The following is an 18663-nucleotide window of genomic DNA, read 5'->3' on the forward strand; positions in this document are numbered from 1 at the left end:
TGCACAGATTTATCTGGTACAACACTTTAGGCACATTCATTGAGCCCAGTGGTATCGGGAGCCTCTGCAGACTGCACAGATTTATCTGGTACAACACTTTAGGCACATTCATTGAGCCCAGTGGTATTGGGAGCCTCTGTATACTGCGTTCAGATTTATCTGGTACAACACTTTAGGCACATTCATTGAGCCCAGTGGTATTGGGAGCCTCTGTATACTGCACAGATTTATCTCGTACAACACTTTAGGCACATTCATTGAGCCCAGTGGTATCGGGAGCCTCTGTATACTGCACAGATTTATCTCGTACAACACTTTAGGCACATTCATTGAGCCCAGTGGTATCGGAAGGCCGTGGCCTTCAAATGTGGGATGTTAAATAGCGTGTTATAGGGGGATAATTTTTCACAGGATGTATCTGATTGGGGAAGTACATTCCCATATGTAAGTTACATTTTTTTTGGGGGGGGGGGGGGAATTCCATGAAATTTTAAGCAAATTTACTGAATTATACTTAATTCAGATAAAGCTTTACAATAAATAAAAAGCCCTGAATAAAGATGCCAGAAGTATCAAAAAGGAAGATAATGTATATAGTAGTTTGGCCTTATTAAATTTAGCTTGATTGGAAAAAAAGAAGCTTTTTTAAGACTTAATCTGTTCATTTATTTACAGTTGTCCAATTCTGAGACATAAATTCAAAATACTTCTGAGACAAATTTATTCATACTGATTTTTAAGTGATATTGGTAGCTTGTTTTTTTATCATCTTCCATAAAATATCTTTGGATGTTCAATTTTAATAAACATTGATCCAAGTGATTGTATATCTGATTATAGTTGTAATTCTGTATATGTATAACATGCTTTACTTAAAATGGTTATTTATTAAACCCTTACACGGACGCGTTACTCTGGTTTTGAATTTGTTGGTCTGCCCTCAAAATGTCAGGTATTTTTAGAACAAATGTCTTCCATATTTTAATGCCTACCCAATGATAGGGCATATACAGTTACCCCTGTTCGTTTGTGTTCATGCGTTTGCTCATGGGTGCCTGCGTGTTTGTTTTGCTTGGTTTTTTGGTTGTGTGGGACATTTTCTGTCAAGGTCATAACTTTATTGTATATTATGGGATTTCAAAATACCTTGACATTGTACAGTTTAATGTCAAGGTCACAGTGGACACTGGGCACATACCTAATATGGTATTAGTGAAAGTATGTGCGTAAAGTGTTGTGCCAGATTAGCCTGTGCAGTCTGCACAGGTCAATCAGGGACAACACTTTACTCATAGATATATGGTCATGGTCACAGTTGACATAGAAGTTGTTCGAGTGACTGTCAGGTCTTTTTAGCTCGTCTATTGTTTTAAGAAAAAAAGAGCTATTGTCATCACCTTGGCGTCAGCGTCAGCATCGGTGTCCGGTTAAGTTTTGTGGTTAGGTCCACTTTTCTCATAAAGTATCAAAGCTATTGCATTCAAACTTAGTACACTTACTTACTATTATGAGGGGACTGGGCAGGCAAAGTTAGATAAATCTGGCGTGCATTTTAACAGAATAATGTGCCCTTTTTATACGTAGAAAATTGAAAATTTGGTTAAGTTTTGTGTTTAGGTCCACTTTTCTCATAAAGCATCAAAGCTATTGCATTCAAACTTGGTACACTTACTTACTATCATGAGGGGACTGGGCCATACATGCCAGAATTTTTCAGGTCCTAATCGGGACTTTCCATAAAAAATTGTCGGGGAAATTTGACCAAAAAGGGGGACACCTAAAACGATCAATCATTCTACCTTTTCTTTAGTCAGTAGTCAGTATATTACTTACAAAAACTGTAAATTTCAGCCCAATTATTGACGATAAATGTGTGTTCAGAATTTCGTGAACACGGACATTCTCCATTTTCCGGAAGTAAACAAACTCCATAAACTGAAATGTGGGGTATCCCTGTTTGCCTCGATTTGACATCCAATTGGTACAGGGATATCCCCTTGAACATATGTAAATCGTGTGACACGATGTGAGCGCATCGAGCACTGTTCTTATTTAACCAATCGTAAATAAACTCTAAATTTAGATTGATGCAATATGAGAAACTATTTTCTGAAAATCAGTCGAAAATGAAGGTTAATTTGTGATAAACATCAATGTGTATTGGTCATCATTCAATTTGTTTGATGTACAAAATCGGTGTTTTGACAGGTTTTATAACCTTAGGTTGTATAATACACAGGATAATAGACTTGATTGGGCCATGAAATACAAACGCAGGTGGCGTTTATTTCTGTACGATACATCTTTCGATAGCAATTAGTGACCCCTATCATAAAAACACCATGGTGTGAATGCTGATTAAATCAATAAGTTGCCGATAAATCACTGATAAGGTGTCAAAAACAACACTGGTGCATTCGAGTAGTAGAAGTGGGTTGTTAATTGGGGGCAATAAAGGGATTAGTGATGGTAAGTTTTAGCCAGAAAGAGCTTGAAAAGCGAATTTTATAGGGAACTTGTAGACCTTACATTGTTTTTAACGAATGTTGGCACAAATCGTCTCATATCGGGATGCCGGGATAGGAGCCCAAAAGCAGGACTGTCCCGCCGAGATCAGGACGTCTGGAATGTATGGACTGGGCAGGCAAAGTAAATAACTCTGGCGCGCATTTTGACAGAATTTTGGGCCCTTTACACTTAGAAAATTGAAAATTTGGTTAAGTTTTGTGTTAAGGTCCACTTTATTCCTAAAGTATCAAAGCTATTGCTTTCATACTTGCGACACTAACTTACTAACTTACATAAGGGGACTGTGCAGGCAAACAGGGCCCTCGTTTGGCGTTTTTTACCTCGGAATATCGGCGGCTTCCCCCATGAAAAAAGTATACTTTTTTCCCTTTTTCAGTTAAAAATTCCCCCTCCAAAAATTTTTTTTTTACTTTTATACCTATGTTGCCAGCTGGTATGGTGCTACTAACCTTTGATTAAATGTATATTTATGTAAATCACATTAAAATATAGCAATTTTAGGTGTTGAATGGTTGGTGAAAAGATCTTCTAAAATTCCCCTTTTCGCCCAAAACGACGCAAAATTCCCCCTCATGAGGGCTGTGGGTGGCTTACCCTAGCGGCAAGAGAGGGCCCTGGCAAAGTTATGTAACTCCGACTGGCATTTTGACAGAATTATGGCCCCTTTATACTTAGAAAATTGAAAATTTCGTTAAGTTTTGTGTTTTGGGCCGCTTTACTCCTAAAGTATCATAGCTGTTGCTTTCAGACTTGGAACACTCACAAACTATCATAAGGGGACTGTACGGAACAAGTTGCATAAATCTGGTTGTCATTTTGACCGAATTATGGCCCTTTTTTGACTTAGTAACGTTGAATATATGGTTAAATTTTGTGGTAACATCCACTTTACTTCTAAAGTATCAAGGCTATTGCTTTCAAACTTCAAATACTTTCATACTATCATGAGGGTACTGTACCTGGCAAGTTGAATTTTACCTTGACCTTTGAATGACCTTGACTCTCAAGGTCAAATAATTAAATTTTGCAAAAATTGCCATGACTTCGTTACTTATGATCAGATTTGATTGATACTTTGACAAAACAACTCTTACATGACATACTACGATAGACTCCACCAAAACCATCCCCCATGCCCCCCCCCCCCCCCCGCCCCGAATCCCTCCCCCCAAAAGACAATTTTAATTTTTCATTTTTTTTTTTTTTGAAAGATCATCTTATAAATGACCACACCCTCACACTATCCCCCCCGACCCCACCCAACCCCTCCACTCCCTAATTATTTTTTTTGGAAACATTGTTAAAAAGCACAAATATTAATTTTTATTATTTTATTTTTGAAAGACCGTCCAACTATCCCAACCAAGAATCCCCCCCCCCCCCCCCAAAAAAAAAAGAAAATTATTTTTATTTTACTTTTGCATTTTTATTTCTTATTTTTCAAAGATAATGTAATAAATGACCTCACCCCCACACTATACACACCTCTCCACCCCACCCATCCATGTTTTTTGATTGAAGTATTGAGATAGTTCCCTTCACCTTTAAAAAGAAAAATAGATGAGTGGTCTGCACCCGCAAGGCGGTGCTCTTGTTCTTTGTAGTGAATCGGCAAAATATTTCATCATTTCAAGACGACATGCACCAAATAGTTGGTGCTTAAAGGTCAATGTAACAAATGTGAAAACAGTTTTATGTGTAGCAACATTAACAAAGTATGTACATGCTGCATTAGATTATTACATTAAGAGTGGCCCACAACACATGTTTCTGTGCCCAGTGAAATGAAGCAGAGGCATCCATGTCCTTTGGGCACAATTTTCTAGTTTGTGTGATTAAATTGAAACTTAAAATTTGTCATCATCATAAAATATAGATGCCCAGGACAATTCATTCATCACCAGTGACCCATATATTGCCCTTCAACATATATCTTTCAAATCCTGGCTGGGGTATTAGTTGTGCTTGTAACACAGCTCTCATGTTGGTCATTGACAGGCCAATATGCATGTAATCATGGGCAGTGAAGACCAGGTGTTCAATCTGATGAAGCTACTGGATGACGGCATCAAGCAGGCTGAAACCATAGAGAGTAAACTGGACTCCTATGATAAAATTCTACAGGTATTTGATACATGCTGTCTGGGTGCATTTGGAATATTATTTTTATGGCCCCTCTTTAAAGAAGTGTGTTTATATTTCTTTGAGTCTGTTGATTGGATTGGTCATAATGTCTGTAAGTCAGTCTGACAAATATGTATATATATTGCTTTCATCTATTATTATAAGTCCACCACCAGTGTAATTTAAGGGGATTGTAGGTCTGTAGTTATAGAAAATAAATCTGGATGTTATTAAAATTAAAGAACAACTTAAACTTTGTTGATTAAACCCAATAATTTGTTGAAGATAGTTAGAGCCGTTAGGGGATGCATGTTCATTGTGTCTGTCCATTTGCATCACTCATTTTAGTCAGGAGCTACCGTGTCCAATAATAATTCACTTACAGTGTCTTGGCCTCATTAATGGACTTGATGACACATCATCACAGTATATGGTTCCAGAGGCATATCAGGAGCTACTTTGTTTTGGATTATACTGATCATTAACAGGACAGACAGTTTATGAGGATATTATGTTTCTACAAAACTAAATATAACCCCTATATATGTGTGTGTGTGCTTGCAGGGCGTGAAGGAGCAGATGGAGATGATGAAGGAGAAAGACACCCTGATGTCTGTCAGGAACCAGAACCACCAGAAACTGCTGGCAGAGTTAGAGAACCTTGTGGTAGGTCATGTGTGAGTGAACAGTGTGGTAGATCATGTGGGAGGGAACCTTGTGGTAGGTCATGTTGGAGAGAACCTTGTGGTAGGTTATGTGGGAGGGAACCTTGTGGTAGGTCATGTGGGAGAGAAGCTTGTGGTATGTCATGTTGGAGAGAACCTTGTGGTTGATCATGTGGGAGAGAACCTTGTGGTAGATCATGTGTGAGTGAACATTGTGGTAGATCATATGGGAGGGAACCTTGTGGTAGGTCATGTTGAAGAGAACCTTGTGGAAGATCATGTGGGAGAGAACCTTGTGGTAGGTTATGTGGGAGGAAACCTTGTGGTAGGTCATGTGGGAGGGAACCTTGTGGAAGTCATGTTGGAGAGAACCTTGTGGTAGGTAATGTGGGAGGGAACCTTGTGGTAGGTCATGTTGAAGAAAACCTTGTGGTAGATCATGTGGGAGGGAACATTGTGGTAGGTCATGTGGGAGGGAACCTTGTGGAAGTCATGTTGGAGAGAACCTTGTGGTGGGTCATGTGGAAGAGAACCTTGTGGTGGGTCATGTCGAAGAAAACCTTGTGGTAGATCATGTGTGAGAGAACCTTGTGGTAGGTTATGTGGGAGAGAACCTTGTTGTAGGTTTTGTGGGAGGGAACCTTGTGGGAGGTCATGTTGAAGAGAATCTTGTGGTAGATCATGTGGGAGAGAACCTTGTGGTAGGTCGTGTGGGAGAGAACCTTGTGGTAGGTTATGTGGGAGAGAACCTTGTGGTAGGTCATGAGGGAAAGAACCTTGTGATAGTTCATGTGGGAGGGAACCTTGTGGTAGGTCATGTGGAAGAGAACCTTGTGGTAGATCATGTGGGAGAGAACCTTGTGGGAGGTAATGTGGGAGGGAACCTTGTGGTAGGTCATGTGGAAGAGAACCTTGTGGTAGATCATGTGGGAGAGAACCTTGTGGGAGGTAATGTGTGAGGGAACCTTGTGGTAGGTCATGTGGAAGAGAACCTTGTGGTAGGTCGTGTGGGAGGGAACCTTGTGGCAGGTCATGTGGGAGGGAACCTTGTGGTAGGTCATGTGAGAGAGAACCTTGTGGAAGTCATGTGGGAGGGAACCTTGTGGAAGTCATGTGAGAGGGAACCTTGTGGAAGTCATGTAAGAGAGAACCTTGTGGAAGTCATGTGAGAGAGAACCTTGTGGTAGGTCATGTGGGAGGGAACCTTGTGGTAGGTCATGTAGGAGGGAACCTTGTGGTAGGTCATGTGGGAGGGAACCTTGTGGTAGGTCATGTGCGAGAGAACCTTGTGGTAGGTAATGTGGGAGGGAACCTTGTGGTAGGTCATGTTGGAGGGAACCTTGTGGTAGGTCATGTGGGAGGAACCTTGTGGTAGGTCTTGTGGGAGGGAACCTTGTTGTAGGTTTTGTGGGAGAGAACCTTGTTGCAGGTCATGTTGTAGAGAACCTTGTGGTAGCTAAAATGTGAAGGAAAACTTTGCACTGTGTCAAATCTTGATTGTTGTTTGCAACTACTGTATCTGTTGATTGAAGTAGGTAAATGTTCATGCAAAGGTTCTAAATAGCTGCTCAATTCTGCTTAGCAGTTGAACCCCATTGTATGGCCATACATGCAAATGAAGCTTGATAGGCCAGAAAACTTAATGATGATTTCTTTAAACAGAAACAACTAGAGTTAGAAGAAAAGTATTCCAGTTCATTGTCTAATGGAGACCTGTCCACCCCTAACGGAATTCTAGATTGTACAGCGGCCGCTCAGCAGCTACAGAGGTGTCAACATGCAGCCATCCACCCAGGTGTGTTGGTAGAATCTGACCGGAATGTCAGTACAAAGATGTCCTGAGACTTCCATGTTGCCTTTTAATGCACTTCTTCAGTTAATAATTTTCTTGATTATGCATTTGTTAAAAAATTATTAATAACACTTGTTAGACAGACTTTTCTACAAGCAGTGTGTTAAGATACTAATATGTCTGAAGAACATTCTAACAAATGGAAAAAAAAAGTATATGGGAAACTCAACATGCTGTTGTTATAAACGTTAAACAATCCAGAAAATTTGCGGAGTGTGACCACTAACACTATAATGTAGCCTTACAATCTTCCAAACTTTAAGTCTTTATTCAGATAGTATACAAATGTGCTGTGCTTTGTGAAAAAGGGGTTTAATGCATGTGGGTAAAGTGTCCCAGAATAGCCTAATTGAGGGACGACAGTTTCCGCTTGCATGATATTTTTTATGCCCCCAAAGGAGGGCATATAGTGATCGGACTGTCCCTCTGTCAATCTGTCCATCCATCTGTCCGTCACACTTTGGGCTAAGGTTTCGAAAAATGCTCATAACTTCTATGTCGCTTCAGATAGCAATTTGATATTTGGCATGCATGTGTATATGGACAAGGCCTTTCCATACGCACACAAATTTTGACCCCTGTCACCTTGACCTTGAACTAAGGGTCCGCGTTAAGGTTTAGAAATCTGCGTTTAGGTTTCGAAAAAAACTCTATCAAGCATTACTAGCGGGCATAAGTCATCCTTTGGTGACAGCTTTTGTTGTTTCAAGAAAATCTCTTCTTAGCAAAAATATAATTTAGACCGAACGTGTTGTCCCTGATTAGCCTGTGCAGACTTTTCTGGGACGACACTTTATGCACATGCTTTAAACCCTCTTTTCGCAGAACGCAGCTCAAATATTTAAATGGAGTCATTGTCATTTTAAAAGAATTTTTTTTTACCCAGGAAATGTAACATGACCAGGTTCAGCTATCAATATTTATTGAGAACTTTTAACAATGACTCAATATCTGAAAATTCCAAGTGTAAGCACTAATTGAGTTCTGACATGAGGTTATGATATCATGCATTCTATTGTGTCAGCCTTGAAGAAGATGGGTGCTGCTGAGGAACAGCTGCGCAAGTTCAACCAGCTTGCAAGCAGCTTCTCCAAGAGGCTATCCCATTACCTCAACAATCTGTTCATACATCAGGTATTGCACATTGGTATAAACAATCACTGGACATTTCAAAGATAATTTTAAAAAAATATTCAAAAAATATTCAAATTGATAACTTTGTTGAGAACTTTGAATTTGTTATGCCCTCGGATCAAATGATTAGGGGTATATTGTTTTTGGCCTGTCTGTCTGTACGTCTGTCATTCTGTCTGTCTGTCTGTCATTCTGTCCCAAAACTTTAACCTAGGTCAAAGTTTTAGATTAAAGTTTTGCAATATTCAATAACTTTTGCAATATTGAAGATAGCAACTTGATATTTGGCATGCATGTGTATCTCATGGAGCTGCACATTTTAAGTGGTGAAAGGTCAAGGTCAAAGGAAAAAAAAGAGCAAAAAGCAGTGCATTAGGGGGCATTGTGTTTCTGACAAACACATCTCTTGTTTGTTTTTTGAAACAGTTCAATTGTGTATTTCAAATCTGTTTCCCCACAGGGTAATGAGATGGGAGAGACTCTGAGCCGACAATCCTCAGATCTACGCCTGCCGCCTCACAATTCCAGTCACCGGGACCTTACGCCCTACACCGAACTCATGGCTTGGCTCAAACAGTCTGACAGAGATGCTTTCCGTCAATTGACTAAGGTTAGGGATGCAATATTGTACCCCCACAAAATGAAATGCTTCAAGTATGGCACTTGTCTGTACGTCCTTGTTTACGGCCCAAGACTTGTGTTTCAAACCCCTCTTTAACTTGTGTGTGAGTCTTGCTTAAACTTTTGAAGTTGAATGACCTTTATTTGTAGAGGTGTAGATTGTTAAGAGAGAAATTTTGGCTGGGACAAGTTTTGGCTGAGTTATGGTACAATGTCTGTTTTTTCCAATAAAGAATATTTAGTCCTAAATGTTTTGTTTTTTTATCCTCTTTTACTTCTGGGTGATTATCACTCAAACTTTAACATTGAATGTTCTAAGGAGGCACTCTATGATTTCATCGGCTTTGGTCTGAGGCTGGCAGGGTCTGGGTTTAAGCTGCTTGCACACACTGATAATGTAAACAGCTAAATACAAAAACCTTTTTTTTAAATGGATGGGAATACACAAAAATGTATGTACCTACACAGTCTAACTAAATTTCAAATCGTATTGTCAACCAAAATAAGGGTTTAAGTTTCACCAGTTTTTGCGACTGTTTAGGGAATTTCTTCGGGGATTTGCAACTGTCTTGGGCATTGTGCACATAAAACACTGCATGCCTTGCGGGATAACTTACCAGAGAGTTCACAGCAACTGAGCATACTGGGGGTCAATTATAGAGATTTTTCAATAAATTCTGAGGTTTGGATGCCACTTTAAATATGGCATATTTTCTGATTTAATAAGCATGCACTTAAAAGTTCAAGCCCTCAAATCTGATACATACAACTTATAAAACATTTTAAATGCTACACTCCATGTATCCTTAATTATTGAACATTTCTTCCAAGATTTCCTAATTGCTTGATTTTTAGCTCGACTATTATAAATAAAATATATATAGTGGAGCTATCCTACTCACCCCCGCGTCGGCGTTAGTGTGTCTGCGTTAGCGTTAGCGTGCAAATGTTAAAGTTTTCGTTCTACCCCAAATATTTTCTTTGTCCCTTGACATATTGCTTTCATATTTTGCATACTTGTTTACCAACATGACCCCAACCTATAAACAAGAGTAGACAACTCTATGAAGTATTTTGTCATAATTATGTCCCCTTTTCCACTTAGAATATGCAGCAAATGTTAAAGTTTGCGTACTACCCCATTTATTTTCATTGACCCTTGACATATTGCTTTCATATTTTGCATACTTGTTAACCATCATGGCCCCAACCTATAAACAAGAGCAAACAACTCTATCAAGCATTTTGACAGAATTATTGCCCCTTTTATACTTAGAATATGCATATTATTGATAAATCTATGTTAAAGTTTGCGTACTACCCCAAATATTTCCTATATCCTTTGACATATTGCTTTTATATGTTGCATCCTTTTTTACCAACATGACCCCAACCTATAAACAAGAGCAGACAACTCTATCAAGCATTAGTCATAATTATGGCCCCTTTTACTCTTAGATTATTGAACAAATTGCCATAACTTATTTATTTATGATCTCATTTTATTATTACTTTGACAAAACAACACTTACCTGAATACCACAATGGATTCCACCCAAACAATACCCCACGCCCCTACCCAGAATCCCTTCCCCGCCAAACCTCCCCGCCCCCCCCCAATTATATTTTTTTTAAACATCATCTTATTAATTACCCAACCCCACATTATACCCCCCTCTCACCCCCCCTACCCCCCTCCAATTTTTTTTTTAAACATCATCTAATCAATTACCCCACCCCACATTATACCCCCTCTTATCCCCACCCCAACCACCCCTATCCCCCCCCCCCCCCCCCCCCTAAAAAAAAAATGTTTTTTTTCCTTTTTTTACTTTTGAAAGATTGTCTAATGTATTATTGAATATTAACAATTTCCCCATGATGGCTTACGTTATACTGTCAAGCACTCGAATAGTCGAGCGCGCTGTCCTCTGACAGCTCTTGTTAAGGAATATTGTGTCTGCCAGTTTTGGACGAGTTATGGCAATTTATATTGTTGTCCACTGTAAAATATTTTCTCAATGTGTTTGTATCAGTGTCTGTGACACATTTCTGGATGTATTTTTTTATTTATGTGTTTTCTTTTTATAGGATTTGTATTTTCAATTCATCTGATCTGAATTCTAGTAACAGTACAGAGAGAGAGAAAGTGAAGACAGCATTAACATAAACATCTAAAAATGTTCAAGGGCTATTTGCATTTTAAGCTCATCTATTTTTTTTTTTTAATTATGAGCTATTGTCACCACCTTGGCATTGGCGTCTGCGTCGTCGTCCGGTTAAGTTTTGTGTTTAGGTCCACTTTTCTCATAAAGTATCAAAGCTGTTGCATTCAAACTTGGTACACTTACTTACTATCATGAAGGGATTGGGCAGGCAAAGTAAGATAACTCTGGTGTGCATTTTGACAGAATTATGGGCCCTTTTTATACTTAGAAAATTGAAAATTTTGTTAAGTTTTATGTTTAGGTCCATTTTATTCCTTAAGTATCAAAGCTATTGCTTTCATACTTGCAACACTTACTAACTATCATAAGGGGACTGTTCAGGCAAAGTTATGTAACTCTGACTGGCATTTTGACAGAATTATGTGCCCTTTTTATACTTAGAAAATTGAAAATTTTGTTAAGTTTTGTGTTAAGGTCCACTTTATTCCTAAAGAATCAAAGCTATTGCTTTCATACTTGCAACAGTTACTAACAGTTCATAACGGGACTGTGCAGGCAAAGTTATGTAACTCTGACTGGCATTTTGACAGAATTATGGGCCCTTTACATTTGGTTAAGTTTTGTGTTTTGGTCCACTTTACTCCCCCTCAAAAAAAAAATTAATATTTTTTTTGCATTTTTAGTTCGGGGTTTTCAGAGAAAACCCGAGGTATTGTCATAGCCAGCTTGTCAGGCATCTGACGTCCTTTGTCTGCGTCGTGCTACTAAAACCGTAACATTTTATTAAGGTTTTGAACATTGGCTCTAAAATCAAATTGCTTCCACCTCTAACTTTGAAACTTCATATGTAGATGCACCTTGATAAGTTCTACACGCCACACCCATTTTTGGGTCACTCTAGGTCAAAGGTCAAGGTCACTGTGACCTTTAAAAAAAAAAATCTGACAAGCTTTAATTTATTCAAAACTGCACCCGTAGCCGAGTGTGGCACCTGTTATGCGGTGCTCTAGTTTTTTCTTACTTTTGGAACATAATGTAATAAATGACCACACCCCCACACTATACACCCCTCTCCTTCCCTCCTTTGTGATTGAAGTATTGACATAGGTCCCTTCACCTTTAAAAAGAAAAATTAATGAGCGGTCTGCACCCGCAAGGCAGTGCTCTTGTTCTGTATGCATTCATCACATTACTTTAAAAGAGACTGATTTTTGTGGATGTTTTTATTCCTACTTTGCCTTTTTGTTCTTTGCAATTGTGCACATGTATGCCTTCTACAAATACTGATCTATTTAACAACTCTGTTGTCTAACAACATGGATCACATCAAATTTAATGAGTATAATCAAGTACCTCTACATGTGTTAAATGCTATAAATAAAATGTCATAACACAAGTTTCTGCTGCCCATGTGCAAAGTTTTCCATCTTACAAATGTATATGTACACTGTAGGGGGGGGATGGTGGGGTGAATGAAACTGATATTATTCTTAAAATCAAGCTTTGCCTAAATTTCAGACCTTGAGATTATGTAAGCATTTCAAATTGACGTAAATGTGCACCTGGAAAAGTCAAGTAATTCTTCAGAATAATGTTTTTGGAAATCTTCAAAATTGTTTACATTGTAAGAAAATTGATTTGGAGAAAAAAATGTTTTAAGATTTCTACATTGTTCATGCCTTACCTTTCTTATATTTGTACACCATAAAAACCACTCAATGAGCCGTCTCTGGAAAAACTGGGCTTAATGCATGTGCATAAAGAATTTTTCCAGATTAGGCTGTGCAGTCTGAACTGGCTAATCATGGAGAACATTTTTCGCCTACATTGGATTATTTTTTTTAGAAAAGATGCCTTTTCATGAAAAATTCCATAAAAGCCGAAAGTGTTGTATCTTACTAGTATTTTCAGTTGGCTTATCTGGAAAATACTTAAAACACATGAATTAAGCCTAGTTTTTCAGAGACAGAACATGTTTTGTCTTTGTTCTCAGGTCTACACCAATAATCTATCAAAGCTATACGTGAAAGAAATTCAGTTCTTCCTGGAGACTGCAAAACAAGTGGCGGTTGGGAAGGGAGACAAATCCAGACTAAGTACATGCTATATATGCTTGCTATATACAAATATATACAAGTTTGTTCTTCTAATTGGTATGATTTGTTCGTTCATCAGTTTAACTGATATGCTTGTTGTAATCTGGGTCATTCTGCTTTATGAAAGCATCAGAATGACCCTGATTGGCTATACATGCAGACATCAGCGGTGGGCGACTATCAGGCTCCTCTGCCAGCCTCAGTACACCCATGGATGCCAAGAACCGCGCAGGCTCTGTTCACAGCATAGACTCTGCCAGCGTTGCAGATGGTGACATGGCCATGAGGCACTTGTTTGATCAGGTAAGCATTCCAGGCCCTAGGGTCATAGGAACCCAAATTCTTATTCAATTTGAGCTACCCTCTGGGAAAATAGGGCATAATGTATGTGCATAAAGTGTCTTCACAGATTAGCTTGTGCAGTCTGCACAGGCTAATCAGGGATACCACTTTCCGCTTAAACGCTATCAATTGTAAAAAGGAATCCTCTCCTTAGCAAAATTCCAGTTTATAAGGAAAGTTTTGTCCCTGATTAGCCTGTTTTGATTGCACAGACTATCTAAAAAGCTATTTACACACATTCATTAAACTCTGTGGCCAGATCAAGACTCTATTATAACTGAAGTTGATAAAAGGATTTTTTCCAGTGTGAAAGGTGTTTTTGATTTTTAAAAAGAAAACTAAGAAAGTTTGATTAGTTTGAAGTCATGAAGTTGACATTTCTAGACAAATAAAATATTGCAACTGAAACGTTGTTTTTAGCTCACCTGTCACGAAGTGACATGGTGAGCTTATGTGACCATGTGATGTCCGGCGTCCGTATGTGTGTGCGTGTGTCCGTCAACAATTTGTTTGTGTAGACAGTAGAGGTCACAGTTTTCATCCAATCTTTATGAAATTTGGTCAGAATGTTTATCTTAATGAAATCTGAGTTGGGATTGTATGTGGGTCATCTGGGGTCAAAAACTAGGTCACTAGGTCAAAAACTAGGTCACATAAAAGGTCAAATATTAGAAAAACCTTGTGTAGACAATAGAGGTCGCAGTTTTCATCCAATCTTTATGAAATTAGGTCAGAATATAATCTGGGTTGGGATTGTATTTGGGTCATCTGTGGTCAAAAACTAGGTCACTAGGGCAAAAACTAGGTCAAATAATAGAAAAACCTTGTGTTGACAGTAGAGGTCACAGTTTTCATCCAATCTTTATGAAATTTGGTCAGAATGTTTATCTTGATAAAATCTGGGTTGGGATTGTATTTGGGTCATCTGGGGTCAAAAACTAGGTCACCAGGTCAAAAACTAGGTCAAATAATAGAAAAACCTTGTGTAGACAATAGAGGTCGCAGTTTTCATCCAATCTTTATGAAATTTGGTCAGAATGTTTATCTTGATGAAATCTGGGTTGGGATTGTATTTGGGTCATCTGGGGTCAAAAACTAGGTCACTAGGTCAAAAACTAGGTCACATAAAAGGGCAAATAATAGAAAAACCTTGTGTAGACAATAGAGGTCGCAGTTTTCATTCAATCTTTATGAAATTTGGTCAGAATGTTTATCTTGATGAAATCTGGGTTGGAATAGTATTTGGGTCATCTGTGGTCAAAAACTAGGTCACAAGGTCAAAAACTAGGTCAAATAATAGAAAAACCTTGTGTAGACAGTAGAGGTCACAGTTTTCATCCAATCTTTATGAAATTTGGTCAGAATGTTTATCTTGATAAAATCTGGGTTGGGATTGTATTTGGGTCATCTGGGGTCAAAAATTAGGTCACAAGGTCAAAAACTAGGTCAAATAATAGAAAAACAGTGTGTAGACAATAGAGGTCGCAGTTTTCATCCAATCTTTATGAAATTTGGTCGGAATGATTATCTTGATGAAATCTGGGTTGGGATTGTATTTGGGTCATCAGAGGTCAAAAACTAGGTCACTAGGTCAAATAATAGAAAAACCGTCAGCAATTTGTGTAGACAGTAGAGGTCACAGTTTATCCAATCTTGATGAAATTTGGTCAGAATATTTATCTAGATGAAATCTTGGTTGAGATTGTATTTGGGTCATCTGGGGTCAAAAACTAGCTCACTAGGTCAAAAACTAGGTCGCTAGGTCAAAAACTAGGTCACTATTTCAATTAATAGAAAAACCTTGTATAGACAATATAGGTCACAGTTTTCATCCAATCTTTATGAAATTTGATCAGAATGTTTATCTTGATGAAATCTAGGTTGGGATTGTATTTGGGTCATCTAAGGTAAAAAACAAGGTCACTAGGTCAAATAATAGAAAAACCTTGTGTAGACAATAGAGGTCAGGTGAGCGATTCAGGGCCATCATGGCCCTCTTGTTTTAATTATGAGGGCATTGCTTTGAGTATTATTGAATTAAGGGTGGACAGCAGCACTGTATTTCAAAAAAGTTAGGGCAGTGCAGGATTAAAAACTCACAACAATTTATTGCTGCATTTGAACTGCTTCTATGTGTTACAATGTCCTGTCTAAGATGTAACCAATTCTATTTAATCACAAAATTATTTTTTGCAAACACAAATACAGATATTAGGAAGCAGTGGCCAGATTTCAAGTGTTTTATGTGTGATATTTCTTTATATCTGAAAGCAGTATTAGCTGAAACTGTCAATGAGGCTGTCATGTGTACTATTACACAGTATTTCATGACTAAGTGTTTGACAAAGTGTTGTCTTATAAAGTCTTACACAATATTTAATAACCCCTAATTTTACGTCATGTAACTTTTGCACAGCATTTCCTGACCATTTTTTCAATTGTTTGACCGAAGGCTGTCATGTGAACTCTTACACAGTATTTTATGACCCTGTAATATGAAGTCATGTTAACTCATAGACAGTATCTCCTGACCATATTTCAGGTGTTCTACAATATTATGTCATGTTAACTCTTAGACAGTATCTCCTGACCATGTTTCAGGTGTTATACAATATTATGTCATGTTTACTAGCACTTAGTATCTCCTGACCATGTTTGGATGTTCTACAATATTATGTCATGTTAACTCTTAGACAGTATCTGCTGACCATGTTTCAGGTGTTATACAATATTATGTCATGTTAACTCTTAGACAGTATCTCCTGACCATGTTTGGATGTTATACAATATTATGTCATGTTAACTCTTAGACAGTATCTCCTGACCATGTTTGGATGTTCTACAATATTATGTCATGTTAACTCTTAGACAGTATCTCCTGACCATGTTTGGATGTTCTACAATATTATGTCATGTTAACTCTTAGACAGTATCTGCTGACCATGTTTCAGTATTCTACAATATTATGTCATGTTAACTCTTAGACAGTATCTCCTGACCATGTTTCAGGTGTTATACAATATTATGTCATGTTAACTCTTAGACAGTATCTCCTGACCATGTTTCAGGTGTTATACAATATTATGTCATGTTAACTCTTAGACAGTATCTTCTGACCATGTTTTAGTATTCTACAATATCATGTCATGTAAACTCTCCCTCAGTATCTCCTGACCATGTTTCAGTATTCTACAATATCATGTCATGTAAACTCTCCCTCAGTATCTTCTGACCATGTTTCAGTATTCTACAATATCATGTCATGTAAACTCTCCCTCAGTATCTCCTGACCATGTTTCAGTATTCTACAATATCATGTCATGTAAACTCTCCCTCAGTATCTTCTGACCATGTTTCAGGTGTTTGACAAAGTGCTATCAGAGCTAGAGCCTATGTGTCTGGCAGAGCAAGACTTCTGCTGCAAGTTCTTCCATCTCCAATCAGGGGTTCAGCAAGCCCCAAAGCAGGTCAGGGATTTTTTCACCTATTTCTTAAGCCTTTATCCTCTTTTGGATGTTTGTTTTGCAGTCCAAGAATATTTACATTGAAAGGGAATAAACACTCTCTGGAAAGATCAGTTTATTGCTAAATAATTGTCACGTTAGAAAAACGTATTTTAACGATTTCCTGTATATTTTACTCCAGTGTTCAGTCTATTTAAAAACTCTACTAGTATAAGTGTTAACAATACTTACTGGTATTCAAACCCTTTGTAGTCTTCTCCAAATAGAGGTGTACACAAGGAAAAGTATATCTTGGAAGTTAAAATGTTTATGATGATGTATTAAACAACTGGGTTTTCCATAGAATTTCAAAGGCATTATGTCTTCCAGTCGGATGTGATAGATGAGGCAGAGGACACAGGGGATATCTGGATGAAGCAGAAGCCCAAGATCACTATACAGTAAGGAACCCGGCCGTGTGTGGCTGGTATTGCACTTGTCCATGTTTTCCACCAGTGGAAGAAACTGTTACGGATGGGACTTGAGTCTGAAAGTTGCTGTTGATTCCTGGCAAACTGTTCTAGGGTGGGGAATACAATTCCAAAATTGTAATTATGGTTTTAGGGTGGGGAATACAATACCAATATTATAATAATGCACTGTAAATCCAATATAATGCAACGCCCTCTGTTATAATGCTGACCAATGTAACACTGATTGGTCTAAGCTCCTGTTCTCTCTCCAACTTTCCATTTCAATCTCGAGCGTTCTTAGCTCACCTGTCACGAAGTGACATGGTGAGCTTATGTAACCGTGTGATGTCCGGCGTCCGTTGTGTGTGCGTGCGTGTGTAAGTGCGTCCGTCAACAAGTTGTTTCTGAAATTTGGTCAAAATATTTATTTTGATGAAATCTGGGCTGGGATTGTGTTTGGGTCATCTGGGGTCAAAAACTAGGTCATTAGGTCAAAAACTAGGTCAAATAATAGAAAAACCTTGTGTAGACAGTAGAGGTCACAGTTTTCATCCAATCTTTATGAAATTTGGTCAGAATGTTTATCTTGATGAAATCTAGGTTGGGATTGTATTTGGGTCATCTGGGGTCAAAACTAGGTCACTAGGTCAAAAACTAGGTCAAATAATAGAAAAACCTTGTGTAGACAATAGAGGTGGCAGTTTTCATCTAATCTTTATGAAATTTGGTCAGAATGTTTTTCTTGATGAAATCTGGGTTGGGACTGTATTTGGGTCATCTGAGGTCAAAAACTAGGTCACTAGGTCAAATAATAGAAAAACCGTCAACAATTTGTTTGTGTAGACAGTAGAGGTCACAGTTTTCATCCAATCTTTATGAAATTTGGTCAGAATGTTTATCTTGGTGAAATCTGGGTTTGGATTGTATTTGGGTCATCTGGGGTCAAAAACTAGGTCACTAGGTCAAAGACTAGGTCACTAGGTCAAATAATAGAAAAACCTTGTATAGACAATAGAGGTCACAGTTTTCATCCAATCTTTATGAAATTTGGTCAGAATGTTTATCTTGAAGATTTCTGGGTTGGGATTGTATTTGGGTCATCTGGGGTCAAAAACTAGGTCACTAGGTCAAATAATAGAAAAACCTTGTGTAGACAATAGAGGTCACAGTTTTCATCCAATCTTTATACAATTTGATCAGAATGTTTATCTTGATT

The 18663-nt window shown here is 38.1% G+C and overlaps 1 protein-coding gene across 4 annotated transcripts in view; it reads left to right on the top strand.

The window, feature by feature from the left end:
* LOC127876381 (exocyst complex component 1-like) overlaps positions 1-18663 on the top strand; it is a 54530-nt gene that overhangs the window by 12189 nt on the left and 23678 nt on the right. For all 4 annotated transcript variants that reach the window (XM_052421561.1, XM_052421563.1, XM_052421562.1 and 1 more), the window contains exons 7-15: positions 4528-4653; positions 5218-5319; positions 6981-7113; positions 8195-8304; positions 8765-8914; positions 13087-13189; positions 13350-13492; positions 16891-16998; positions 17365-17435. In XM_052421561.1, the coding sequence (XP_052277521.1) occupies positions 4528-4653; positions 5218-5319; positions 6981-7113; positions 8195-8304; positions 8765-8914; positions 13087-13189; positions 13350-13492; positions 16891-16998; positions 17365-17435 (1046 nt within the window). The remainder of the gene's footprint in view (positions 1-4527; positions 4654-5217; positions 5320-6980; positions 7114-8194; positions 8305-8764; positions 8915-13086; positions 13190-13349; positions 13493-16890; positions 16999-17364; positions 17436-18663) is intronic.

Source organism: Dreissena polymorpha, chromosome 4 (assembly GCF_020536995.1).
Source record: "Dreissena polymorpha isolate Duluth1 chromosome 4, UMN_Dpol_1.0, whole genome shotgun sequence".
Taxonomy (NCBI): Eukaryota; Metazoa; Mollusca; class Bivalvia; order Myida; family Dreissenidae; genus Dreissena; species Dreissena polymorpha.